The sequence below is a fragment of the Brachionichthys hirsutus genome, chromosome 23, assembly GCF_040956055.1.
Source record: "Brachionichthys hirsutus isolate HB-005 chromosome 23, CSIRO-AGI_Bhir_v1, whole genome shotgun sequence".
NCBI lineage: Eukaryota > Metazoa > Chordata > Actinopteri > Lophiiformes > Brachionichthyidae > Brachionichthys > Brachionichthys hirsutus.
Genome location: NC_090919.1, coordinates 2,607,237 through 2,635,223, shown reverse-complemented (window position 1 = coordinate 2,635,223; position 27,987 = coordinate 2,607,237). Strand labels below are relative to the sequence as shown.

General features: G+C 44.6%; 4 protein-coding genes across 5 annotated transcripts in view; 2 read left to right on the top strand and 2 right to left on the bottom strand.

The window, feature by feature from the left end:
- Positions 1 to 31: 31 nt before the first annotated feature.
- On the bottom strand, positions 32 to 3,239 carry gmpr2 (guanosine monophosphate reductase 2). Of its 2 annotated transcripts, XM_068755753.1 has the most exons (9): positions 3,129 to 3,239; positions 2,825 to 2,944; positions 2,429 to 2,512; positions 2,141 to 2,314; positions 1,984 to 2,065; positions 1,628 to 1,734; positions 1,462 to 1,504; positions 1,200 to 1,359; positions 32 to 1,113 (listed from the first exon to the last, which is right to left on the bottom strand). In XM_068755753.1, exons 1-9 carry the CDS (start codon positions 3,213 to 3,215, stop codon positions 924 to 926), a joined length of 1,047 nt encoding a protein of 348 aa, XP_068611854.1. In that variant the 5' UTR covers positions 3,216 to 3,239; the 3' UTR covers positions 32 to 923. The 2 variants fall into 2 exon arrangements, with proteins under 2 accessions (XP_068611854.1, XP_068611853.1); XM_068755752.1 differs by having other exon boundaries at positions 1,200 to 1,504.
- A 975-nt stretch (positions 3,240 to 4,214) lies between these two features.
- On the top strand, positions 4,215 to 5,862 carry nedd8 (NEDD8 ubiquitin like modifier). The gene is made up of 4 exons (XM_068755962.1): positions 4,215 to 4,373; positions 4,491 to 4,538; positions 4,631 to 4,713; positions 4,843 to 5,862. Exons 1-4 carry the CDS (start codon positions 4,356 to 4,358, stop codon positions 4,949 to 4,951), a joined length of 258 nt encoding a protein of 85 aa, XP_068612063.1. The 5' UTR covers positions 4,215 to 4,355; the 3' UTR covers positions 4,952 to 5,862.
- Positions 5,863 to 5,944: 82 nt separating this feature from the next.
- slc7a8a (solute carrier family 7 member 8a) lies at positions 5,945 to 17,365 on the bottom strand. The gene is made up of 11 exons (XM_068755961.1): positions 16,761 to 17,365; positions 13,432 to 13,636; positions 11,799 to 11,950; positions 10,160 to 10,285; positions 9,932 to 10,085; positions 9,401 to 9,524; positions 9,128 to 9,231; positions 8,831 to 8,927; positions 8,537 to 8,686; positions 7,927 to 8,104; positions 5,945 to 7,714 (listed from the first exon to the last, which is right to left on the bottom strand). Exons 1-11 carry the CDS (start codon positions 16,891 to 16,893, stop codon positions 7,554 to 7,556), a joined length of 1,584 nt encoding a protein of 527 aa, XP_068612062.1. The 5' UTR covers positions 16,894 to 17,365; the 3' UTR covers positions 5,945 to 7,553.
- An 8,242-nt stretch (positions 17,366 to 25,607) lies between these two features.
- Positions 25,608 to 27,987, top strand: part of svep1 (sushi, von Willebrand factor type A, EGF and pentraxin domain containing 1) — a 48,113-nt gene continuing 45,733 nt past the window's right edge. Inside the window, exon 1 of the mRNA XM_068755622.1 lies at positions 25,608 to 26,150. Within this exon, the coding sequence (XP_068611723.1) occupies positions 25,608 to 26,150 (543 nt within the window). The remainder of the gene's footprint in view (positions 26,151 to 27,987) is intronic.

The following is a 27,987-nucleotide window of genomic DNA, read 5'->3' as shown; positions in this document are numbered from 1 at the left end:
GGACTTTACGTTTCTTTTTTTTCCTGTTTGTTTGTCGACATCTGCTGGTGGGACAAACACACCTCTCGTTGCTATGCGACTGGTCAAGTCAGAGAAGTTAACAAGGACAAAAGAAATACAAAATAATAATCTGCATCTATGGGTTTAAAAACTGCATTTTAATTTCACATTTAGCCATTTGATGTAAAAACTTACATCAATGATAATGTCGGAACGACACGACAGATTGGCAACAGACGGTGTTTGAAATGATTCCATACCGAATGGCACAGAAAGCCCGAGGTGAGGAATGATCTTTTCATTTTAAAGGATATAATAAATCATTATTTAATGTGCACATCAGGAGAATAAACCCAGATACGTTGGTATTTATTAGGAGCAGAGAAAGGCTGCATATATGTTTGTAATGTATAACAGCTCTGTTACAAATCATCAAGCAATTAATGTAATACTATAACATTCAGCATATACTGGTCCTCAAATGAATTCTGCCAAATCTAATTGATCTAATAAACTGAAATATGCATAGGTTTAGGGTTGTCCTGGAGACAGTAGATGACACTTACAAAATACTTCTATAAGGGAATAACAGATTTAAAATCTCTAATTACAAATAAAGTGCAAGTTTACTGAGTGATGGAATGATCGAAAATCTAAAAACAGCTCAAATCCTTAATTTGGCAGCAGCATATCATTTTTTTTTTTTAGGTTTTCTGTATAATTTAAGATATAATTTTAGGAGTGTGTGAGAAAGGCTCATAAGCATTAACATCGGCACGAAAGCAGAGAAGACACATTTGCAGATACCGCAACGTTCAAGAAGTACAAGAACTGCGACTAAATTAAACAACAGCGGTTAAAGGGATCGCGGCGTCACATAGATTTGTGTTTCCACGCGCTCAGCAGAAACTGGAGAAGGAGGATCAGCTGTCGTTGCCGAAGACGGTGTTGAGCTGTTGGGTGACTCTGATGAAGGTGGTCCTGCGGCTCAGCTCCTTGAGTTTGGCCGCCCCGACGTAGGTGCAAGTGGAGCGGACCCCGCCCAGGATGTCTCGTACCGTCGCCTCCACCGGACCTTTGTAAACAACTTCAACCGTCTTCCCTTCTGACGCTCTGGAGGCAAACAAACAAGAGTCTACCGTCTAGACGCCGCCGCTGCAGGTTAAGCATTCGTTCCGTTAACCAAACCCGCCTCTGACCTGTACTCGGCCACACCCCCCGCATGTCTCTTCATTGCCATGTCTGAACTCATTCCGTAGAACAACTTGTATTTCTTGCCGTTTTTCTCAACAATGTCGCCCCCGCTTTCCGAGTGGCCGGCGAGCATGCCGCCCAGCATCACGAAGTCGGCTCCAGCGCCTGAGAAGCACACGCAGAAAAAGAGCCAATCAGAAAGCAGCCACAAGGTCTTGTTTTTTTGGGACAGAGAATTATTATAATTCCGATCGAAAGCAAGTTTACCAAAAGCCTTAGAGACGTCTCCGGGGCAAGTGCAACCCCCGTCCTGTGTGAAAGGAGAGAAAGGAAAAGATAAAAAAAGGCACCCTTGTTGTTAAGAAAGCGACTATAAAAATAGTTCTAAATATCTTATTACATCTAGGAAATGGGAGGAGAGGGAGACACTCACGGAAATGATGTGCCCCCCCAATCCGTGGGCTGCATCAGCACACTCAATCACAGCACTGAGCTGAGGGTACCCCACGCCGGTCTTCTTGCGGGTGGTGCACACAGAGCCTGCAAGGGGGGGGGGGGGGACGGGAGCAGGAGATGCGTTTTACTCGTCGGCAATCCGCAGTTGGAAAACAAGAAACAACATTTCAAGTAGAGGCAAGACTAAAGGAAAGTTGAATGTCATTTATTGTGACCAGCTTGTTACACGGGACCAAAAAAAAAACCTGCGTAAGTTACGACAACAGGTGCATTCTAACACCCGTCTGAGGCGATGATGTCATTTTGCTCTGCCAGCGACGTGTTTGTGATCACCTGGTCCAATTCCAACTTTGATGATGTCAGCGCCAGCCAGGATCAGCTCTTCTACCATCTCTCCCGTCACCACATTCCCTGCCTGAGCATAAAAAATAAATAAAGGACATTTTCCTACAGCATTGCAAAACCTGCGAGGATTTAAAGGCCGACTGACCATTATAGTGTGAGAGGGGAATCTCTCCCTGACGTCCTTGACAAAGTGAACAAAATGTTCCGAGTAGCCGTTGGCAACGTCCACACAGATGTACTGCAGCTGCGGCACAGCTTCCAATATGGCTGAAAGCCTCTCAAAGTCACCGTCGCCGGTCCCTGTGCTGACGGCGACGCTCTTGAGAAGCGAACAGAAAGGAGAAGCGGGGGAATTAGGATAAATGCAAGTTTTATTACACAATAATTAACTCTTTACAACACCGGATCACGTAACAATGAGCTCTCTGAGTACCTGCAAGCATTCAGGATGCTTCTCGGCGAACTCCGCCCAATCATCGACGGAATAATGTTTGTGGATCGCGGTGAAGAGAGTGAACTAGCGAAAGAGACGACAAAATCCTGCTTCAAAATGGCATCCGGGAACAGTTGAATGGCAGCTAACAGCGTCAGGTGCTTGTCTAGCTGTGAGCGATGCAGGAAGTGAATGAATGAATGGTTGTTTGATCACTTCTTTGATGAAGGGAACAAGGAAAGTCATCCCTGCTCTCATTTATCAGTCTTGTCGTGTAACACGGGGGGATAATAAAGCCTTACTGTGTTCATCCTTAATTAAATGTATTAAATTCTTTGATTCCATTTCTACGACTGACACCAAAATTATAAATGACATTTATAACGCGTGACCGACCTGGTGCAACGCCAGGGCCATCTCGAAGGTCCCCACTGTGTCCATGTTTGCAGCGATGATGGGGATCCCTCTGTAACTGCCTTTAGAGTTCCTGAAGATGAAGCTCCTCATGAGGTCCACCTGTCGGGAGGCAAAGGGTTGTTCACCGCCGTCACGAGGCCGTGGGAGCTATAGTTTGTGATTAAGAGTGTAAAATTCTCTAAAATATTATTGCGGGATAACACATTTCTCTACAAGTAACTACCAGATGCAGATAAGGCTTGTTTGTGCACTCAGATTGTCTTTCCTGGGATAATTCACCTACTTCACTCCGAGACTTCAGCGTGCTTCTCTTTGGGCGTAGGAGCACGTCCTTAAAGTCCAGCTTGATGTCATTCTCGATGCGGGGCATTTTTTAATACACTGCAGGTACTGATAAAGGCAAAAATAATGAGAAATAAAGTCAGGAATGTAGACCTGTCAAAGAAAGGTCAGAGTTCAGCATGATTGCTCGTGCATATTTGAGCGTTTCTGATTGTTATCGTTTTTATTTACATTAACATAAAACAAATAGGAACAATACATATTAATTACAAGCACAGTCAACACGATTCTCCACCAGAACCCAAAAGATCTGTGTAATCTCTCTGAAAGCCACGTTAGATTAAAGCTAATCTATCGGATGATCAAACAGACATAAGTGAAAACCTACATCCATGATTTTGGAAGTGGAAAGAATCCAACAAAGCCATATTGTAATTACTAACATGCGTAATACGTCTGGAAAATATAAAAAGCCTATCTTTTGCTAGCCAATGCTAATTTTATCAACATAGGATCCAGCGCTGCTTACTCAAGAGTTAGCCATATGTCACATTTCAAGGTTATGTCGAATGAAAGTGTCAAAATTGATTAAAAACTCGTAAACGTCACAAATACTTTATCGAAAAACAAGCTAATAGGTAGCACAATAATTAGTTGTCTCGTATATTTAGCGAAGGAACGCATTTACCTGAAAGTACGACTGATGCTGTCCGCTTCGCAGTTTCCTTGACAAATGAGCGCGCGGGAAGAGATACCGGGTGGACGACGAGGGACAGCCCCTTTGTAGTTTTTAGTGCTTTAGTTTGGTAGGAGAGACCCAAGCGATCGACTACAAACGCGAGATACACTTTACGACGCGTCGCAATGATGTCGTAAGGCGTACCCGTAGGCTTTGATGAAAAACATTTGTCTCGCTTTTGCTGTTGCGATATTCTTGCGACTATAAGATTTTTTTTTTTAAAGTAAGTTTCATAGTTTTTTTTTGACACGGACTGATGTCAGTGCACTTATATTGAAACGGAACCATTGGCGCACAGACAATGATCCAATGGGACTCATGTAGGAACACAGGAAACGCTCGTTGGGGTATTTTTTTTATTTTGAAGGAGAAGAAATATCGACTATCTCCACCAAACTAACTACCCATTACCTTTATTATCCATCAAACGTAGAGATAGCTAGCATATTATAGCACTGCAGTTTATTTTACAAAGACAAACCAATAAAGATGTTGATTAAAGTGAAGGTAAGGGTCGGATCCAGTATTTTGTTTCTCTTTTTTTGAAGGATGACTGAATCACTATGTCGCACGATTTTCTCAGCAATAACCTGAAATTGTTTTGTTTTTTTCGTTTTATCCCAGACACTCACAGGCAAGGAGATAGAGATTGACATCGAGCCCACAGATAAGGTATGTGATTATCTTTAACTTCCTCTTGCTGTTCGCTGGTCATTGTTGTGCTTAAGCTTTTAGTAAAATGGTTTTACTTGACTCCGTTCCAGGTGGAGCGTATTAAGGAAAGAGTGGAGGAGAAAGAGGGAATCCCACCGCAGCAGCAGAGGCTGATCTATAGTGGAAAACAAATGTAAGGCTAATAATAGTACACATTCACAGCCTTTAAGGGGTACGAATTGAGTTAATTTCTGTTTTCTCATTTAGATTAGTTTCTGTTTTCTCACTGCACCCCCCTGTTGTCTTTTTTTCTTCTTCTTAGGAACGATGAGAAAACAGCAGCAGACTATAAAATCCAGGGAGGCTCTGTTCTTCATCTAGTGCTCGCTCTGCGAGGAGGACGGGCCGCATCGTTCCAGCCGGCATTGTAGCCGTCAGAAACGGGGCTTACGCTTTGGGACGCCTGCTCTACGTGGATACCCCGAGGACACGCAGTAAACTGGTCGTGGAGTTGTCGGCAGCACGGAGCCATTGGTAGAAATGGTTGGATCATGTTCTGCTGGTTCTACCTATGGCCAAAAATGTCGGCTGCTAATATATTTCTCCTTGTAACGTTGCCGTGGTGAGACACTCTACACGTTAGAGCTGCCTTTGAAGAAAATATAAAGTTACTTTCAGAATAAAACGGCTTTTGCTGAAGATTTACAACCCAGAACAAAATTAGCAGAGATTGTATGTTTTAAAATACCTCTGTGTAGTTTTTAAGCCATGCTTTATCTTTGTTCAGGAGGTATGAATTCATTAGAATACATTTGGGAAAGTTATCATTGGTTTAAAAAAAATTCTGCTCCAACCATGTTTTTATTTTCTCCTTAATTGAGATAGATTTCTTGCACAGCGGCAAAGTAATTCAGTGAAAAATTGACATCTGCCAGAATCTGCGGTAATAAAATGTCTCACCCAACTCTCTACCAGAAATTAAAGAAGTGGATTTAAGGAGAAGAAAGGGTTGAACTATTCCTTTAAATTTATATTATATGTCAGAAAAGCCTCCCGCCACTAATCGGAAAAATCATGTACAACCGTTTGGTTTATCTGTGTTTGAGAAGACTGAGTATGTCCTTTTAAAGAGGATAGTATTTTATTTTTCAGATGAATTTAGTTGAAGAAGAATTAGCGTTTGTGCTTGCTTATCGTTAATGAGATTAGGATCAATGCAGCTTTGGTGTCGTCTGACTACAGTTGCTGGATTTTTTTTTTTTTGTAGCCTTCGTTTGTACAGGACTGATCTTGGTTGTGAAATAGTCCACTGCCCAATAAACATCTTTGAAACGTGTTGTGATTTTTGCAGCTTATTGATTTTATGGCATTCCTGGAGATTAAGAAAAGGCATTTATGTGAGTAAATGAGGCCCCAAATACAAGCAGTAGTCAGTGGTTTTTATTCACTAACGGAAATAATACAGACTGCCGTGACACCTGCGTATACACACGATCACCGTACAGGCACAAAACACGCAATACTCCTTACAGTTCAACAAGAGAAATCTATACAGGCTTGTGGAGCAATGCTGATGTTTGGGATCATTTGTAAGACTTGGATTCCTGAGGAAATGCATTTTTAAAAGCACTAAAATCGGCATTTAGCGAACAGACAACCAGGCAGATCGGTAAAGTTTTAATTATCTGGGGGTTTGAGGCAGTGGCTGTAAGGAGAAGGCAGTGGGGGGGAGATTACAGAAAGACTGAAGACACAGAAGCAAACGGTGTGCAGGAGTGTTGCTGCTATAATACGCAGTACAAGAATAGATAGAGGCTTTTTAAGACAGCACAGAATGGGTTAATTCAGAGGTGCATGTTTTGCTGGTGCTTGTACTAATACTGCACTAAAATGTGTTCTAGTGAAAGAGTCAAAAATATTTTTTTAGAGCTCTACTTTCTGCATCCTAAAGAAAAAAAAGGATAAAAAATATTAGAAGGGTAAACTACGCAGCAAAACAAATGGCATTCATGTGTCGATGTAAGGATATGCACATTAGCAGTGAAAAATATCATGTCTTATCAATTTATTGTTTCATCTACATCTTTGCTGCACTGATCTGTTCCATCCAATAACCCAAAATAATGTCAAAACTCCAATACTAAACATTAAAATCGTAAAAAGTTGAGCTTTAACCGCGTCTCCACATTAGTCAAAAACACAGCGTATATTCTATTTAAGGCATCTAACAAAGAACTGTGCAGCATTTACAAGCACATTTACCAGGGAGGGACCATACATGGAACTTCAGGCGTACACCTCCAGGGCTGCAAGAGTTAGAAAAGAAAAAAGGACCAGATGTTTATGATGGCTAAATAGAACAATGAGGAAACTAAAATGATCACACTGCTAACCAAAATAACAACAGAAAATACTAAAGAAAATTATCACAATTACAAAAAAAGGAAACATTTTTGGAATCACAGTCACTGTTCAAAACCAAACGCACGACTTTAGTGTACTTCACAACATGAAAAGACTGAATCTGAACCTGAATTATTCTTTGCTTTGGCAATCAAAGTACAGCTTTGGTGTGTTGAATGGATAAAAAAAAGAAAAATGCACAACGTGGCAAGAAACAACAAGGGGAAAACAAATTGCATATAAAAGAAAGTCAGAGTCTTTTAATAAAAAATACTTTTTTTTTTTTACTAGGACAAATATTCTTACAGTCGGACTTTTCTGGGGAGGAAAACCCGGATGAAGAGAATGAAGAAGAGTTTGCATCGGCCTAAGAACTGATTGAGGAGCTGGGAGGTGTTAATATTTCTTATTGCCCTATTGAAGGACCCAGATATAAGGGTTTGAGGTCATATTACTCCAAAGACAGCATATTATATAAAAGTTATTGATTGAAACATGATTAAAAAAGAACCCATTTAAACAATGTTAAAAAAAATGTGGGAACACGAGTGTTGATCACTACAAAGTGTGTCGTATGTTTGAGCGTCCGCGTACGTCTGTCTAGAGGGAAAGCTGGGAGATAAAGACGCTTTAGCAGTCCGCAGACTTGTGGATGCCGCTGTCCTCGTTGGACAGGGGAGACCTGGCCTCCTTCATTTCTTCTCCTTCCTCTTCCTCTTCGTTCCCGCTACTGCTGCTTCCCGCCGGATAAACCACCATACAGAACTTCTGTCCCAAATATGTCATCTTATCTGGGGAAAGGAAGGCGTTTTTAAGAGAGGTGTCAGTGAATGGAGAGAAATAAAACAAATGCATGTAATGAATGCATAAAAATGCTTTTACTCCTGTGTCAAAAAGATTAGGCATATCTTAGCATGAGCGGAAGCAAAGGGAAAATAGCTCGATAAGAATATGGCAGAAGTTAACGGAACGACACAGCATAGGTTTAGCTTAGCTAACTTACTAATAAAAGTGTTGAAGCACTGTGGCTTATTGTCCCAGTAGACTCCCAGGAAGTAGACAGGGACGCCCGTAAGCATGATGGCCAGGCCGATGCCACACACCACGGGCTCGGAGTAAAGGGAGAAGATGAGCAAGAAGGCCCAGAAGGCGAGGTAAATGACCGGCCATATCAAACTTATCTGGAAGACAGAGCAAGAAGCAATTTTTTATTATACCCCTGTACAAAAGATAATTTTATAGCCAAATATTAGGAAATATTGTGGTTGCCTGCAATTCATTAGCTAAATTATCAGTTTCTAGTAGTACCTCATTGTCACCACTAGAGGGGGTGAGTTTGTTTTCAAGATTGTTGCTGCTGAGAAACAGAATTCCTGCACATTGTTGGGATTTTAAAAAATTACACTTAAAAAAAAAAAATTATGTAAATGTCAAAATGTATAGTCAAATTTCCACTTTAGAAACTGCTTTAACTTCAGATGTCAGACTTTCCGGGATGATGCAAGAAAAAATATTTTAGCAAAATATGCTGTGAAAATAGAAGATTTAAAAAAAAAAAAGATAAAGCTACAGTGAGGCAAAAACAACAACCTGCAAACACCACATAAACTCACTTTGATTGGCCGGTACATGTCGGGTTGTTTAACGCGCAGGACAATCTGCCCGGCAACAGTGACTCCATAGAAGAGGTAGTTGATGAAGCCCACGTAGTTGATGAGCGTGTACATGTCGCTGGTGCACAGCATGAGCAGGGTGGACAGGCACTGAGGACCCAGAAGGATACGACATTCAAAGACAAGACTTTGACTATAGTTTATGGTTTGTCTGCAGCCTCTAGTCTCGGCCTTGTTTGGTTAGATTCTTCATGACGCCTCACGTCAACCTATCGAATGAAGCTGCGTACTCACAGTAAAGAGAAGAGCGGGGATGGGCGTGCAGCGTTTCACGTGAATCATGGCCAGCAGACTCGGGAGGTGGCCCTCTCTGGCTCCAGCGAAGAACAAACTGCAAGAGGAGGAAACAACAGTCGAAACCTGCGCAATATTTAGCTCCACAGAACAGCCATGAGTCATATAGGGAAGAAGATGATTTATCAAGGGGCAACGATGAGGATGACAATGGGGAAAAGAGGACGAAGAACTGCTGCAATGAGTTTGACTTGTCCTGTTGGAGGACTGGGTGAAGTCTCTCCCGATCCAACTAACCGTGAGGAGGTGAAGAGGGAACCGTTGACTCCTCCGAAGGTGGAGAGAGCCACCGATATGGGCATGATCCACGCCATGACTCCCAGCAGCTTGTTGCCAAATGTCTGGGATGGAGGAGTGGGAGGACGGAGGTTAGACGCTTGTTTCATCACGAGGTCACCTACGACTCTAATGCAACGAATGACTTGCACCACTAGAGGGAGGAATTCTGCTTTCCAGGTGCGTTTGAATGACGTCACAGGATCAACCTGGAGGGATTCAAGCTATACTCACCACGGCAACAGCTTTGGATGCAAGCAGCTCCTGAGGACTCATGGCCGTGACGTAGGCAATGTTGGCAAAGACGTAGACAAAGGTCACGAGGGGAATGGAGATGAAAATGGCACGAGGAAGGTTCCTGGGAATGATTAAAAAAAAAAACAGTGAGGATTAAGAGACAGAAAGGAGAGAAAGTGTGAATAAAAGGAGGTCTTGGGGAGATTTAATGTAGGATGTTGGGCAGGTTTTAAATAACATTATTTAAATGTCATGAAATGAAGAAATACACTTTCATTCTACCAGAAATATTTGTAGGTCAGAGGCCAGACAATTGGAAAGATCATGATAAATTCTCTCATGTGAAACGAAATGAATGTCTGAGCGCTTTAAGAGAGCAAATTGGGGATTAAAAGGGGGGAGCTTAGTCAGAATGGAAATCGCCGAAACAGCTTCGACAGCAGCTTCAAAGATTCCATTTTTTATGGCTATAAAAGCACTCGTGATTGTGGAACGATGTCTAAAAAAGCGTTCGTGTACATGTCTTACACGTAGGGGTCCACCAGCTCCTCGGTGACATAGTTCAGGAAGTTCCATCCTCCGTAGGCGAAGGAGCCCTGAAGGAACGCTAAAGCTATCAAACCGACATCGTACTCCTGGAAGGGTTCGAAGGCGTTGGCTGGCTCCAACCAGTAGTACTCGCCTACAGGTGGGGAAGACGATGCAAATGAGTCTGACGCGTTGTGCGCAGCATGTGCGGTTGCCGCTCGGGCTTACCCTTGCAGATCTGCACGATTCCCATGACGATGATGAGGCCGAGGGCCAGCAGCTTGCCGGCGGTGAACATGTCCTGCACCCTGGTCGCCCACCTCACACTGGAGCAGTTCACCCACGTCAGCAGCACTAGATGTAAAAAAAAAAAAAAAAAAGACACGGATAGTTCTTAATTCACCTTGTTCCTTCCTGTTACGAAATGAATGCGTTATAATCTCTTCTACGCTGCAAGCTAATACAAGAAAAATGGACTTGCAGAAGTCTGGATGAATAACCGGGAGATGCGTGTTATGTGTTATGTGCACAATTTACTGTATGTATGTTTTTTATTTTATTTTATTTTTGAATCAGGCACATGCCAGGTTGTGAGGAATCACGTCACACTGAGCTAACATGAACCGAGCTCATTCGTTTCTATGCTTTGCCGGATTTCTCCTGCACTGCTGGGTGCAGCGGGTTCAGGCCGACAGGGTGCCATTAAATAATGGGGCCTGCTGCTGGACTCTGCAGGGATTAAGATGCATCACATGAAAATACTCAGAGAGAGGGGGGGGGGCTTTAGCCGAGGAGAGGACGTAGAAGAAGAGCATTAAACGTCAAGAGAGGGAGGAGCGGTGTTGTAAAATGTAGATATATATATATATATATATAAACCTGCTGAGTAAACTAGAATCCTGCTGGCAAACATGGCAGCCATGGCCTTGCAAGCCTGCTGACATCTGTGCATGTTTTTGATTCGCTACATCTGCAGATCAAATTGACCGGCGCCGTAGTTTTCCCGTCACGGAATCTCGTTGTGACTAGATTCACGAGTAAATAAGAAAAGTTTTTACAACTAAAATTTAAAAGGGTATTATTATGTAACTTAAGAAGCTCATCAACTCACGCACGCTACGTTTACGGGGGTGTGGGGGGCAGCTAACCTCTCACCCACTTTCTCCCAGAGGTTATTTGACTGGAGGCTGCCTTGACTAATTCTGCCGATGACGCCGAGCTCAGGCAGGTTAGCTTGCGAAAGCTGCCAGAGAGCACATTCTTCATTAGCGAGTTCGTGGAAGTGGGGAAGTAAAGGTAATGTAAATGTGGGTCAGTGCCAATGTGATCCAAAGAAGAATGCTTTGAACCCTCGAGACAGAGCAGAGCAGAGCTAAGCATGTTGCCCCCCCCCCCCCAGCCACTGAACAGGACTTAGCTGTCTGACGGCCGCCTGCAGTATTTGGAATACATGTGTGAGCACAGATCAACCGCTAGCGCGTCTTTCCATTCATCGCCACACTTTCACAAACCGCCGCTATGCTCCTCCTCCTCGGGCCCTTGCTCCTCCCCTTAGATGACCTCTGAACCCCCACCAGAGGGAAACGATCCGGTTCTAATATTTGATGCTTTTGTCCTGCACAATCACTGCTGAAGGCACATCGGAAAAATCGCACTCGCCGCCGATGCTGAAATGTCATCACGTCTCCTTTCTTTGCGGAGCGCCTCCTCCTCCTCCTCCTGAATCCCTAAAACCGGTATTCCTGCCCCGATGGTCGGGTGTTGATTTCAAGGTTTTATTTGCCTGACCCTATTTTTTGAAAACACTGCAACCATCCAAATTCGAACGTATGCCTGCCGCACGCATCGCTTATAGAACGTTACTCACTGAGGCAGATCGCGGCCAGCAGGCGGAGGCCACTCTCGGGTGGGAAGCAGGTGGGGAAGAGAGGCTGCAGGACGTAGTTGGAGAAGGTCAGCGCGATCACGGCCTGGTTGGTCGGGTAGATCACCAACACGGCGATCCACAGACGCAGGAACCTGAGGCACAGAGGGTGGCATGGCTGCGTGAAACGGAAATCAAGGAAGGAACGGCGGGGTATCAGGAGCCTCCGCAGATGGGATGAAACAGGTGGAAACACGCCACCGAGGTATGTAATTCATGCATCCTTCCATTTACAGGTTCCCCTTTGTTGAAGGCGTGTTATTTATTTTTGGTGGACAATTTTCTGACAATGCTCAGCCTCTCATAGAATCGGCGTTTGTTCTGCGGCAGGGGAATGACAAGCAATTACGCCATTTCACTGAAGAATAATCTTCATTTCAGATTTTCATTCGCCGCCTTTTCACTTTTGTTATTATCGGCCGTTCGAAATGAGAAAGGGGAAATTATGCTGCAGGTTATTTATGATGCAAACCAAAGGGGGCGGGGGGGGGGGAACTCCATGCACTATTGAAACTCTTATACCACGTTTTCATGTTGAGACACGTCATATCTGAATTAAAGGATTGTGTCTCGCTGGAATGTGTGTGTGTGTGTGTGTTTGTGTGGGTACACTTTATTCAGTCTTTCTGCAAGATGACGATCACGTCAGCTTATCCTCTAAATGAATCTCACAATCAGGTTCTAACCGGTTCAAATCACTTTGGCTGCAACGCGGCAGCTTCAGCATTTCCGCCGCCGCAGTTCTTGACTTGCATGAACATCCGCAGCCAACGACACACACACAGGGATAAAAGGAGCGACAAAAAAATGGTTTGTTTGTCCCTGACAGAGGGCACGGTGTGTGTCCCCCCCCCCGCGGGGCGTCTGAAGCTCATTGATGTGTATTGATAGCTCCCTTTTATAAAAAAAGGGGGGGGGGGAGAGAAAACAATCATTGGCTCTTTCGTCTAGTTGAAAAAAAACCCAAACAATGGGGCTAATCTGTGTTTTGCAGTCTGCGTGTGTAAAAGCTACGCTAACAAACAATATTGTTTCGCTAGGAAATTCACCTAGCGCGGTTCCTAAGCGTTTTACTGTAAGCGCCGGCACCTTAAAGCCGCTTGCGGATGGATGGAAGGAGGAGCGAGGCCAGCGGTGGGCAAACTTTTTGACTCGCGGGCCACAATGGGTTCCGGGCCAGGAACAGATGGATGGAGTGTTTGCGTGAACTAATATGTAAAAGCCATTACATGAAAGGATTTGGCCTTTTACAGGTAGCATTACAGGGAAGAGGTCAAATGAATGAGGTTTAATTATAATAAAATTTTATTTAATTATATAATTTGGACAAGTTCGGTGGGCCGGATTTAAAAGCCCAAAGGGCCGTATATGGCCAGCGGGCCGTAGTTTGCCGTTGCCTGAGCTCGGCTTATCATTGAATAGGTGTAAAACACACTTCTGCAGAGGAAACAAACCACAAAAATCAGCCTTTCTAAATGTCAGGGTTTTGGTTTTTTCTTTAGTGGCTTCCTGTACAGACTTCTGAACACCTCTGATTGGTTCCGACCGAGCACATGACTTTAAAACGACCACTCACCCTGCCAGCCCCCCGAAGATGTCCTTCACATAGGAGTAGTCTCCCCCCGACTTGGGGATGGTGACGCCCAGTTCGGCGTAGCACAGCGCCCCGATGGCGGTGATGACGCCCGTGATGATCCAGACGACCAAAGCCACGCCCACGGAGCTGGCGTACTCCATCACGCCCTTCGGACTGACGAAGATACCTGAGCCGATGATGTTACCTGGCGGACAGAGGAAGAGTTCCTGTTATGGCAAAATGGGTTTATTAAAAGTGGATTTAAAGGGCAATGTCACCTTTTTTTTAATGGATCAATATCTTAACAACCTCATTCCTTGGGCTTAAACATTGCCATTTTTTAATTGAAGAAAAAGTTTGATTGTTGGAGAACATTGTGGGCAGATAAGCAGGAATAAAAAGAAAGAGCAATCCGCTGACTCGGCGTGGAGTTACGAGGAGATGGGGCGCGAGGTGAACGAGTACAAAGCGAGGAGGGGAGAGGTGAGTTCAGAGGACCAAGAATAATTCCCTGACACGTTCAATGAACATCAGAGCGTCGGGCCGTTTACACAGCAGCTGAAGATGGGGGGGGGCTTGGGTCAAAGGTGGAAGGATTTGAATCATAACCGAAGGGGGGGGGGGGGGTTAGAGTACAAACGTCAGAGACATGGCACCAGAGCTACAGTCTGTCATCGGCCAGTGCCTGATGTACAAAATGTCATGGTCATTTGTGTATTATTTCAAATATCTGCTCTCCAAATGGATGACTTGTTGTATTTCTCGGTTTTGCATTCGTTTCTGTCGGATTTGAGCGGTGAGATTTATAAAACCGGTAAAACGACTCCAAAGCATTCATGAATGAAACCTCTAATGCACGAATATCCACCGGCTCAGATTCTATCTGAAACAAGTCCCATGCTGCTGGTTTTGCTCTTTTTTTAAGCCCTTTTGTGAGGAAGTGACACTGAACGATCCAGGATATCACAGGAATCAGCTGGTGAGGTCAGGCGCTCCCTCGTGTAAGCGCAGTCGCAGGTAAAAGGTAGCAAATACCCCGATTACGCTGACGCCTTTATCGCAGCAGAGGCCCTCTTTGCTTGACCTTTGACATCTTGCAGCCGTGCATTGATTTACCACTTTCTTCCATGTCACCCTGCCTGATATGTTTTTCTGCAGCGTAAAAAAAAACATTTGGACAACTATGCAGAGACACGCGATGGATCTATGGCGGCGAGCAAATGTGCACGGCTGCAGTTTGCTGCGCTCGTGTCACGTGCATCGTCGCAGCGTGAGACATGCTGACGGGCGTGGAATCGCTTCGAGTTTCCTGTTCGTGTGGTCGTTTTTTTTACATCCCTTTTGTCTAACCAAGCCAAGGGGGGGGGGGATTATAATGAAAAGAAAAACATCTCTCTTGTATTTTAGATGAAACGTCTAAATTCTCTTTTCTCTAGAGGAGAAATGCAATAAATCTCTGCAGGCAGGATATTGTTGACGTCCTGCTTTGTTGTTGGATCGTTGTTTCAAGGGGGAACCGGATTCCTTTCAGACATGCTCTGCGATGCAATTTTCTGTTCCTCTTGGACTTTGCTTGATGCCACCTGACAAATCAGCTGAAGCTGCACTTTGAAAATATATTTAACGATCCTCAATGCAGTCTGCAAATTCTCGTTTGCAGATTCGCGGATTACCAAAAGTCCACCCGAGAGAAGGAGTCAGCAATAAGCCTTGAAGCTGTTTGATGCCTTCAGGCCCATTTTTTCATACAAACCCAATGGGGGCATATTCATAATAATGAAAAGGGATCAGCCGAGTGTAGCCTGAGCCCTGAAGGAGCAGGAGTGGCGTGGCTAAATCGAGGCCGAGGCCCTAATTCCGGATTTCAAAGAAACAGTGACTGTGCTGGGATGTATGGACTCTGGACGGCCATAAAAGTCCTGACTGCTGCCAATTATGATGGTGGATCGTTCGGTTCATTGATCTGTCAGTTTCAGAATTTCAAACGGTATTTTCCACGATAAATCTTCGCCTAATCTTTCTGCTGACGCGGCCAAAAACCCAAAGGACCTAAGAAGTAAACAAAGTGAGAAAGGACAAACGCTTCTGAAAACACTGTAATGTCGAGGTTGGACTCCCTTTCCTTTCCCCAGCTGTTTGACCCTCTCCTTCTTGAGAGTTCCCACGTGCACACCCTCACAGTCACGCTCTCGTTGTTCAACCTGCATGTGGATTCCTGGCCCCTGCTCTTACATTTCATTTAGTGTTTCACTTTTTTTTAAATGTTTATTTTCTATTTAGAGAATAAAATACATCTAATATCTCATTGTGTTGATTCTATATTTGTGCACATGATCAATCGCAGCGTCTTTACACTATAACAGAGCCAGATAAGTGCGCCAAACCTGTTGCATCATCTTTATATAACAAACATTTCAACCTCATGTGAGATTTTTCCCGTAAAAATTAGTTTTTCAAAAATAATAATACAATTGCAGAAAGGAAATGTTTCATTTGCCTACAAATAGTAGCAAAATAAATAAATGAAATTATTAGATAAACTACACAATGTAAACACACATCTCTTTATTTGTATGTGACGTCATCACATACAAATAACGCGTATCTCTCCATCATGTTCCGTCACGATGCCTCTCCACTGTGACGATGATCAGAGCCTAAATTTCATTCTTGATTCTGATTGGGCTAATCCTCTCAGCGTCAGAGACGTTATCACGAGCCAGGCAACAAAGAAATGATGAAAAGGTTTCTGATTAATGGCGACGGGGGGCGACGGGGGGCAGAGGGGGGGGGGTTAAAGGCACGGGACTGCAGCCAGACGCTGATGTGATGCGTTTAAAGTAAAACAACACCTTCATTGGTAACTTTCTTTAAGTAGTGTTTTTTTTTTTTAAATATTGGTCAAAATTTCTCATCTGGATTTTTGAAACTAATCAGACAGATTTAGTGTCTTTGTAAATGCGACTATGTTAAATGTAATCTAAATCGGATCCATGACTGACTCTCTTGGCGCAGTCTAAACGTTGCGCGGCGCAAAGCTGCAGACTTTAAAACAGAGCATCCTTATCTTGATTTACGCGCGTGCACGTGTATACTCGTTCGCCTTTATGTCCCGCGGTGAACTGCGCTCTCTGATCTCCGAGTATATGTTTTTATATCCAGGCTTTGACGCGCATTCGCCCAGTATACGCACACACGAGGACGCACGCACGCAGGTGGCAGCACGCGCGCGCTTTCCCCCCACGCAGCCTGGCGCTCAACACGCTTCACAAATCCTCAGAGTAGAGACTTAATGTAGGTTTAAATTGACATTTTGTCGAAGCGCTTACCGACAATTATCCCGCAGGCACTCACGAGCCCGATCTCCTTCTTGAGGGCGACGCCGCCTCCCGAATCCTTCTCTGGGGCAGCATCCTGGCTCGAACCCGCCGTGCTGCTCCGTTGTCTCGGACCGTTGGACATTTTGGTGACACTCTTGGCTTCCGGATGAAACGTCTTTCAGTCTTCTTTTCCCACGTCACAGCAGCTGATACTGGCCGCTCTCGTCTCGTCGCGTCTCGTCTCACCTTGTGCGTAAAAGCCACGCTCACCGGAACGCGCTTCGCTTATCTGATGAGGAAATTTGATTGTTGCGCCGTCAGCAGCCTGTGACTGATATCAATTATCAGTAAAAAATAAAAATAAAAAATAAACTTGAGCTCAAATAATGGTTAAAAGAAATAATAAACTGCTTCTTAGAGACCTTTACGCAATTTGCAACCCAAGTCCGGTTGTGAAAGAAAAAAAGCGCATATTCCACGAATAATTTCAAAAATCAACAAACGCGCTCACAGTTTTTTGGGGGGGCGTCCAGGTGAGCCGAGGACACACAAATCATCCTTTGTGCGCGCGTACTGAGTTCGGCTTGGATTGGAATTGTTGTATGGGAGTAACAAATATACTCGGGAGTCTCAAACATGAGTAGCGCCGCCCCCCCCCCCCCCATTCCACCCCCCTCCTACCCCCTATTCCACCCCCCTTCCACCCATACCAAGATGCTGAGCTTGTTGTCCCTCATTCAGACTGACTCTCCGGGTCTAAACATTTCTAAACTGTGACGTCATCCCGGTGTGCACGTTATTGACTCACCTTGTGTTCATTTTTTTTTTGGACACTTCTATCGTTTTTGTCTTTAATTAAACTACATTTGACAAACTTTCAACATCGAATCTATATGAACCCACATTTTTTTTCAACGGGAAATCTCCCTTTAAGGACTTTCAAAGGAAATGCTCCTCTTAGACAAGTTGTTTGAGTACTGCCCTATATATTCATCATCATCATCATCATCTTCATCATCATCATCATCATCATCATCATCATCCCTCAGCTCCAGGATCAGTCCCGTCACAGGATCATCAGATGCGTTCAATATTCCAGTGGCTTTTTCATCATGTGGTGTGTGAGCACTTAGTGGTTTAGAGGAACAGTCAGTATTTGAAGGGTTCACAGCTATTCCCATTGATTAATGGCGTGCGCGTGTGTGTGTGTTTGATCAGCGTCCTGGACAATTGGAGTTTTTAGTCAGGGGCGCGTGTTAATACCTTGGAGACATTAACAAAGAGGTGAGGGGGGGGGGGGGGGGAACAAACACCAGTGATCCTACTTTGTGTTTGATGTGCAGAGCGTCGAGATCAGATCTCAGCTGTGTTGTCTCTGATTTCTTTTTTTGGAAATGACCCAGCTGACCTAAACCCAACCTGCTGACTTCCAACTTTAATATGAAGGCGTTGACACAAGCTAAACATGCGCAACGTTCATTCGAGCGCCATCTAGATGTCAAAATTACACTCCCATCAAGATCTGACGTCTTAACTTTATTCTAGTTAATTATAAGGCCACACCAAAATGGTGAACGTTGTAAACTTTATGTTAGGTTCGTCCTCACACGCTATCTGTGTGGTTTACAAACCAAAGAAGAAGAATATCGAGCAATACCACCGACTGTGTCTCATTTAGGTTAAATGTGTGTTAAATATGGATTATTTTTACACACTGGACTAGAATTACGGGCTTGTGCAAAAAAATAAAATAAAAAATAAAATCATCTAAAAACCACTTTCATGTGGGTTTGAAAAATACCAAACATTGTATTTAAAAATCAGACTCACTTCCTCCGGTCCTGAATTCACTTCATCACACGGAGGATGATGTAATCATGCCACACACACACACACACACACACACACACACACACGTGCACACACACACAAACTCAAACTGAAAGGGAGGCGAACGGCATGGGAGATTCTGCAGATAAGGCTGTCAATGAGTAACTCTGCTGTTTGCCGCTCAGTGGCTGGAAAGATGGAACAATAACATGCAAACACGGCGTTAATGGCCGTGGTGACGTGAAGGGAGGCCGCAGAGATGTGAGTGTCCAGCACCATGGCGGCAACATCGACGGCAAACTCATCAGGAGTGCCTTTAAAAGCTGCCTCTGGCATAAAAATAGACGAATATGAACGCCGATTATTCAGGCTGAGGGGATTCCTTTCAAAACAAGGTGCCGCACCATCATCTGTGGCATGACGAGGAATTTGACATTTTGTTTTCAAATGTTGTTTTGTGTTTCTGCGCCAATAAGAGGCACATGGTGAGGGGGTTCGACTAAATAATGTTGTTTTTTTCTTTCCAGCTCCTCTCATATGATTTTCTTAATAAATTATTGACAGGCCTATTTTAATCCAAACAAAGAGAAGTTTATGATGCCGCCAAAGGTGAGATAATAAAAGCAAAAGTTAATTTTTAAGTCCAGAGCTCCGAGTTCATCTTGCTAATGCACTGCTTTGAGCTCTATCAAACTATGTTTACTGTAATAAGTGAGAAGGTGAAGCACGTGTGGACGTTTTATCGTACGCTATTTGCAGCTCATTCCTGTTTTCTATTCCTTCAAAATAAATGAACCAATAGGAAGGGCTGATCCTGATATTTCATTTTTTTAATTGAATCTTTACATTTCTTCATAATAAATACAAATATGGAATACAATCTGCAATCCTTTCTCTGAGCCAGGTCTCTTCTTTGCCAAAACCAAACCATGACAACATAAAAAAAGAAAAAAATGTATTGATTCTTTTGGAATATCACACGTGATGAGGTTTTTTTTTCCCCAGAGATTTAACTTGGGGAAAACAGATGATAGGACAGTGAAACTGTTCTCATCAGAAGGTGCTGCTTATCTAAGTTGATGGAATCGAGCTATTGAAAAAAAAGAGAGGGAGGAAGAGGCTAGGGTTAGAAAAATGCTTCTTCTGAAGTCGAGATGTTTGCGATTTCAGCGGAATGAGAGAGGAATTTGTGAACTTAGAGAGAGACTCCGAGGAAAGACGGAGTGTCAGAGAGAGGGAACTAGAAGGAAGGGATTGGAGGAGGAGGAGGAGAAAGACGAGGGGTGTGCGTGCCGGCGATGGTAACTCGAGCCTTGTGTTTACCGTGTTGGGCTTTACACATGCTTCCAGGGACAATGTGTTTGAGAACTCGTGTTCAGATGGAGACCAAAACAAAGTTTGTTTGCTCCGGTGGCCGATTTAACACACCGGGAATAAACCCAGGAAATATAATCCCATTCCAGCGTGGATGATCCGCTTTGCATGCATTTTAATTTTGAAGGAAGCCCTTATCTTCATTCGAGGAGGCCTTTCACTATAAAAGAATGACCTTTTATTGCTGATTCCCCAGAAAAAACTTTCAGTTTGCTCTAAAAAACAAGATTCAAACTGCGTTTAACAGTGTTTTACTTTGCCGCTCCGGTTTTTACTTTTTACATTTCGGCTGCAAACTCACACATAGATTCTAACAAAGTGATGACGTTTGCGCACCCGAAAGGTCAAAGGCCAACTGTAACAGGTCAGAAATGTCCTGCAGAAACTCTTCACTTGTGACATCATTCGTTTGATTTGCAAGGCTTCAGGGGTTAGCAGGAGGCTGTATCAGCTAACATGCACGGATTCTATCCTGCTATAAATAAATTCCCAGTGGAATCAGATTAAAAGTCATATTATGTTGAAAATAACATTCCGAGGAAGACGGGGACACAAAAAAAGAGACATTTTTCCTTCATGCTGTGTGTGTGTGTGTGCGTTCATTTTGTGTGTGCAGTAATCCTGATGAGCTGAGTTTCTCACAGCAACAGAGTGTGTTTGTGTTCTCGTTGGAAACGGAGCTAAAAACAACTTTCGCTTTCGGAGAAAGCAGCGAGGACGACACAGATACAAACTCACACTGGGGCATGTGGACCATCGGATGGGTGTGTGTGTGTGTGTGTGTGTGTGTGTGTGTGCGTGTGTGAGAATTCATTCCCAGCCCCTCCCGACCGTCAGCGGCAGTGTGTACGAGGCTGTTTTTATGGAAGTCTGGCTGAATCCAGTTCACACTGCCTCAAGACATGAGCTCCTCGTCTTACTCTCTCCCTCCCCTCCCTCCCTCCCCACTTGTTTTTTTATTTCAACTGATGTCGTTTATTCATCCTCGTGTCTTTTTTTCCATCACGACCTTCTTGTTTGTCAGTTTTATTCCCTCCCGTCTCATCATCTATTTCTTGTCACCAACATTTTCAGTTGCTTGAGGATTTTTTGTGTGTGTGTTGACGTGTGCGTGGGCGAGCTACGCGATCGCGCGCTCTTATGGAGGCATGGAATCTCGCACCTTTCCTCTCTGTAGACTTTTCCCACAATGACACTACCTTTCATCTTTAACACGTTCAGATCTTTCTGCGTGTGTGTGTGTTGTCCAATATCTGTGTGTGCTGCAGCAGCCAGCTGTTCTATTGATTGTTTCCCATTTGCGTATGTGTGAAGGAACAGACTAAAACATGTTAAAGGACGCCCGAGTGCCTGTTATGAATGCTAATATCCTCACATTTCTAGTTTGGATTTCGAGTGATGGAGGAATGACTGTGTCTGTGAAATATAAGTTTTGACATAATGCAGCTCTTAAATTATCTTAACGTCACAACAAGAATGTGTTTAATATTGTCCTGATTGATTGTGACCTTGGTGGAATTCCAAGCCTGTTGATATTCATGAAGATCAGCTTGATTGTGTGATGATAGAGATCTACATTTTAATGGGTTATTTATTAGGAGGATGATAAGCCCGTAAGTGTGTGAGGTCGATTTTGTACGTCAAGGACGTTACGTTCTTACAGGCTTAAAATATTTATGTCAAAGGCTATAAATAGTCTCAGCTTCTACAACTAGAGGCAAGCCACATTCTGATCATGCATCAATATTGATATTGTGCATGACTATGCTGGAACGTCAGTCCATATCAGTCAGTGGAGCTTCATTAATAAGGAAAATTAATTCAAAATATGATGCAAAATAGTCTGCAGATTCACAACGGGAACAGCATGTTCTTTAAATTTAAACCAGCTCACAACAAAATATTTGTGACGTTATTCTAATTTTCAATCCCGTTTTTTATTGTCCTCGTCTGTCGCTCACCTATCAAATATTATATACTTGTTTTATTTGAACATTTTCCAAAAGGAAGATTGAAACTTTTATCCGCTTACACTATTTATATTACTCTTACATTAAAGCGCCACCTAACGGCCACAGTGAGTCGTTGCATCCTCCAAACATTTACGTTGTACTGATCGCCAGCCGCCGCTAGGGGGCAGTGTGATATAAATCAGTTGACTGTCAGCGACGAAGAGGAGACCAACTTTAAAGTGAGTTTGAAGATTAAATATTACCGTAGTATTAAAGATAATTAAGATATAGAAAGAACCATCACTAAAAATAATTTGTCCTATTTGTTTCTAGTTTTTAAGTATTTGTTAAACTTGCTTTGCCTTAACAGGGTGTCCTTAATCTGGCCTTGAGAAGTCTTGTTAGCTAAATGCTAAATCAATCAATCAATCAAAGAAGCTAAAGAAGCTCACTTCATGGTGATGGCAGTGTTGTTTCCAGTCCGTTGTGACTCTGTCTGGTCGTAATCTTCACATTATGACACTTCCAGATGACAATATTAGCTCTGAAAATGATTAGCAAACATTTCCTCTTCGATATAAGTTACAGCTAGCAGGTGCAACAATTATGGGAAATGGAGTTCATGTTTCGAGGCCCTCCATTCAAATACTTTGGAAGCTCCACAGAGACGATGTAGGTATCAGGTAAATCTGAAAACAAAGAATGCTTGACATTGTGCTTTGTAAAATGTAAAAATTATAAAACAAATTGTTATCTTTGTATTTAATTCTTTAATGCTTCAATTTACAACATAACGCTCATATTCATATAAAAGTATCTAATGAAAGAGCAGTTTCTGTTTTCCTATGAGCTTACATGGAATATTTATGTTAACTTCACGTTAAAGGCCAGAGATGCCAAACATCTTCGATAAGTGTGTGATCGAATGAATAAGAGGGGGCGATGGGGGAATAAAGAGGCTCTCTCTGACAGTCGTTGCTATCAGTCTGTGACCTCCTTTCTGTTTCTGCAGAGGAAGAAGAAGGAGAAGAGGAGAGTGGGACTGAAAAAAAGGTAACTTGGCGCGGATCGAGCCTTTTCGCTGCGTTGCCAGCGGCTGGATAGTTATTTTTTCCAAGTGTGTGCGTGAGACGGATTGCTCTTTTGTGTGCTAACCACAAGAAAACTTTTCTCTGACTCAGTTGCTTGCTCTCATATCTGCTTTCTCTTTGTTCTGTCCCGCATTTCTTCCATGTGATGTGTGTTTGTGTGATTATTTACAAACATAGCACGAGCCACGCCCTGCACGCTTGCCTTTGCACGCCCACCGCAGCTCCTTAAGAAGTCTTAATTTTCGGTTTTGACGGTGGAGGTCTTCAAAAGGAGCTCTAAATTGTCTGGAATTCAAGAAAGGCAGACGTTTAATTTAATCGGCGACACACTGGATGAGCGCTCGCCTGCGTATTTCATCTCAATTTTACATCTTTCAGTGGCGTCTCCCTCCGTTTTACTTTAATTTTGCTTTAGGGAACTTTCACGCCGTGAAGATGAAGATGTTTTCTTTATAACTTGAGAGTTGAAGAAGATAAAAAAAATCCTTTATTGATTCCCAAAATATATTTAGACGCAGCTTCAGAGGCCTTTTCTTCATCCACCAACCCCCTGTCTCCCTCGGGACCCCCCTTCTAAGTCTGGTAAGGGGTCTCTAGTGCCAAAAAGCAGGAAGTCACAGCTGTGCGCATCCCCCCTTTCAGAATGTGTGAGAGTGTGTGTGTCTGTGTTTGTCGTTCTGTGTTGGCCAGAACGGTGCTACTTTCTATTTTCTCCATTTCTACTCGTGATTATTTGAAGTTCAGTGTCATCAATGAATATGCAGCTATTCTGGAACTGAGCTGATAGCTTACTATCATCTGTAAAGCAAAAAAAAAAAAAACGCTGAATATTTTTCGAGTTTCACTCCGTATTTGAGTGATTGTAAATTTTGTTTTTTTGGAATATTTGTTGGACAATTCCAGACATCGGATCTGATCTGATATTCTTCCTGAGAGTATGCTTCAGACCTTGTGACATCGTGTGGAGGAATGCGACTGGTCTGCAGAGATCCCTCATCCAACACCTTTTTTAGATGAATTTGAATAACGACTGTAAAGTCCGACCTCAGTTTCCAACCTCACGAATGCTCTTGTGGTTTAAAGGGAGCAAATTCATTCAACCAGACTCCAAAATCTTCCCCGAGGCTCTCAAAAGCAGCAGATTGATTCTCACGGTATTGGAATGAGATGTTCCACAATCACATATGGACGTCCCTCACGCTTGTGGATATGAAGTGTGTTTTTCTCCATCTCAATCTCCTTCATTTGTATGTTCTGTTCCGTTCTTCTTTCTCTGGACTCCTTCGTTAGTCTTCCTCCTTCCTCCAGGCCCTCGCGAAGTCGGCCCGTTTGCTGTAAATCTCGGGGGGGGGGGGCTTTGGTTTAATGGGCGCAGTGTGCCTCCGTAACACCGGCTGCCTTTGTTTTGGTTACAGATAAAAAAAAAAAAACTCTGTGAGGAAAAACACCACAGCAGAGAAGGAAGCGGAGAGAGGGAGAGGCTGTAAAGAGGCTGGAGGGACGCATGAAAGCACTGACGGTGAAAGAGTATTTGGTATTTGTGCGTCCCTGTGGTGCAGGAAGACGGAGACAAATCCAGAGATGGAGAAGGGAAGGACAGACTGGAGAGATGATTTGATGCGGCGCGCATCCCAAGCTGCCTCCAAACCTTGAGGTATGGATCAGAGTCAGACCGTCCTGTCGTTCACTGCATCTGTCTATTGTGACTTTTTTGTCTTTCTGGCCTCTCCTCCCTTCATCCCTTCATCCCTCCTTCCATTCTGACTGTGGACGCAAAGCCGACAAGTTGATTGGCACTGACATCGAACTTCACTCCACTTAAGAGAGAGAGATAGGCGGATACAGGGAGAGAGCGAGGGAAGGTTATAGGGGGAGGGGGAGAGACTCAGAAATAGATAGGGAGAGGGGGGGGGGGAGGAAAGGAGGAGGAGGGATGGAGGGGAAAAAAATGACTTCATGGCCATGACTGGACTGCCCCCTTTTTTCCCCTCAGCCTCTCTCTGTCTCTCAACTTTTTTTCCTCCCACCTCCTGCTCTTCCTCCCCTGTGTGCTTTTTTTTTTTTTTTTTTTTTAAATGATTTGGGGAGAAGAGGGGAACGAGCATTCGGAGCTCGTCCGATGGTGTGGGCTGGAGCGTCAAGGCAGGCAGGCAGGCAGGCAGGCAGGCAGGCAGACGGGAGCCGGGAGGGGCGGCGCGCTGGAACTGAAGAGGCTTCGGGGTTCTTTTCACGGATCTGATGCACCGGCTAAAAGATTTGACTCGCAGACAGAAGCAGCAGGAAGAGGCAGCGACAAAGGCCACATAGATTTAGATGCTCTTATCCAGCTTCACACTTACAAACGCCGGCCGGACAGATCGGAAGGGAAAAAGCTGGATATACTGAAGTGGACTTTTCTTCCACTGGTGAGAGGCTTAGAGGCGTCTTCATCCAGCAATGCTCTTGAGGAACTCTGAATTGGACCGCTGCCGTCTGCCATCCTGCACGCTGACGCCGGCGTAGGACGCTTCCTCCTCCACTGATCCTTTCTCCTGAGACGAGGATCCGCTGTCGCCTTCTCATCTAGAAAGTCCACCTCGAGCGCGGCCTGCTGCACCTGACCGTCGACTATGTTCTCTCAAAGGTACGGTGCGACGCCGTCATGGACTGCTTGCCTTTTGGTCTTGTGCATCCTGAATGTATGGACCAAAGCCCAGCAGCCCCAGATGCAGCCCCGCCGGTCCAGGCAGATGTCAACCCTAACGTCGTCTTCCTCCTCCTCCTCCTCCGCTGGCAACTTGTCCGAGAGCGCCGAGAGGAAAGTGGAGCGTCTCGGCCAGGCGTTCAAGCAAAACGTCCGCGAGCTCCGCGAGAAGAGCTCCTGCTTGGACCTGGTCTTCCTGGTGGACGAGTCGTCCAGCGTGGGGGCCAACAACTTCCTGAGCGAGCTGAGGTTCGTGCGCAAGATGCTGTCCGACTTCCCCGTGGCGCCGGAGAACACCCGCGTCGCCCTGGTCACCTTCTCGTCCAAGACCCACGTCGTGACGAGGGTGGACCACATCTCGGCTCCCAAGTCCCACCAGCACAAGTGTTCCTTGTTCAACCAGGAGATCCCGGCCATCAACTACAGAGGGGGCGGGACCTACACGAAGGGAGCTTTCCAGAGAGCGGCGGTGAGTCGCGCCAAAACGACGAGCGCACCTTTCGGCGCGCGTGGGCGTGTGAAGGGAGCGACCGAGGCTTGCTTAGTCATGTTAAGGCTTCCTCTAAATTACACAGCGACAATGAGGGGAAGCTACTTCCCAGCCGATTGCTCAGGGGTTTCCAGCGATAAAACACCGTTATCAGTGCACACGCACACACACACACACACTCACTCGTCTATGCACATGCATTTAGCAACCATTGCGTATTCAAAAACAAGCTACACGTAGCACGGGACAACCCCAAAGCAATCGGGTAGACGGGCTTATTATCGGCTCTTCAGCAGGCTGAGTTTGCCGGTTGAGGATTTTGGGGGGTTTATGTGGGATTACGAATGTTAGCTTGTTTATGGTTTGTTGATTTTTAGCCGACTGACACCCGGATGAGCGCACGCTCACACCCAAACACACACACACACACACACACACACGCACCAAGGACATATGGCCCGGTTCATCCGTCAAGCCCAAACAGCCCAGCTGTGAAAGCTGTGTTGGTGGAATTCTGTGTAAACACACACCTCAACTCTTGCCTCAGACTTTGCGAGGCATCGATACTTTTTTTTTTTTTTTTTGGAGTTCAGACAGGAGAAGATTCAGATGCTTTTCGGATCTGCACGCTCACTAAGACCTCCTGCAGCTCTTTATCTGGTGTTTGGCCGTCTTGTATTCTCCATCTTGGCCCTCGGGACAGGTTTTCAACCCAACGCTCTTCGTTAAGTGCTGATAAGGAGGCTTCTGGCAGCGCCCCAGCCTCTGAGCCACACAAAAATACAGAGAAAAGGCTTCCGGGGGGGGGGGTTTTAGTGCCTTACCATTATTCACAAACACGCCGAATGTCTGGGTGATTTATCATCGGCTGATGCGGCGCTCACAATCAGCCAGAGATGGCGAGAGGAAAATAAAGCTCGGCGTGCTACCGTGAGAACTCAAGACGTCTGATAAGAATAGAAGATTGAGCTGAATCTTGCTTTCGCATGCATCGCAGCCGAGACGCGTGCTTCCGTATTCCTCTCCAGTGGGGCGTTTAGATGTGGAGAGTGTGACTCGAGCCGCGTGCGATCGATGGGGAAGCTCCGTGGAGCCTACGGAACGCTGACACGATTCGGGAAGATAGATATCCGCCTGTCTTTTTGCACCGACTGAACCGGACTGGCAATTAACTCTCTCTGTGTGTGTGTGTGTGTGTGTGTGTGTGTGTGTGTGTGTTGAAGTGGGAATTTCACACCGTGGCGTCTGCATGCAATTAGGAATGTTTGGTCTGTCGCTCATTCAAGTGCCTCCAAGTGTTTGATCCGTATCACAGTTCAAAGATGTAGGGATGTACGTCTGTGTTCGTCTATCCCGATGTGTGAACGTGTGTGTGTGTGTGTGTGAGAGGATAATTAATAACTGCAGTGTGATGATTGTAATAATGCCATATTCTATTTCCTTGGCTGGTGTGCTGCAGAAAGCTGGAATCTAGGCGGACATTTTCCCACCAGGAGTGCATGTAGAGACGGGGTTCTCCTCCAGCAGTCCTCGTCTATGTCTGCCCGTCTGTCTGTCTGTCTGTCTCATCTCTCTTTTCTCTACGGGGGGGTATGAAATCCTAACAGATTATGAGGTCCGATTAGACAGATAAATAATTTAGGTTCTTGCCCCGAGGGAGTGAATGCAAAGCGGCTGTTTGGAGTCAACAACTGTTGAAATTGGGATCACGTTCGGCTGGACAGGATAAAGAAGGAGCGCTCGGCGCGGGCTTGTCGGTTTAACGTCTGCACACTAGCCAAACGGAAAATGCTCAAGCACGATCAGCTGCTCCTGG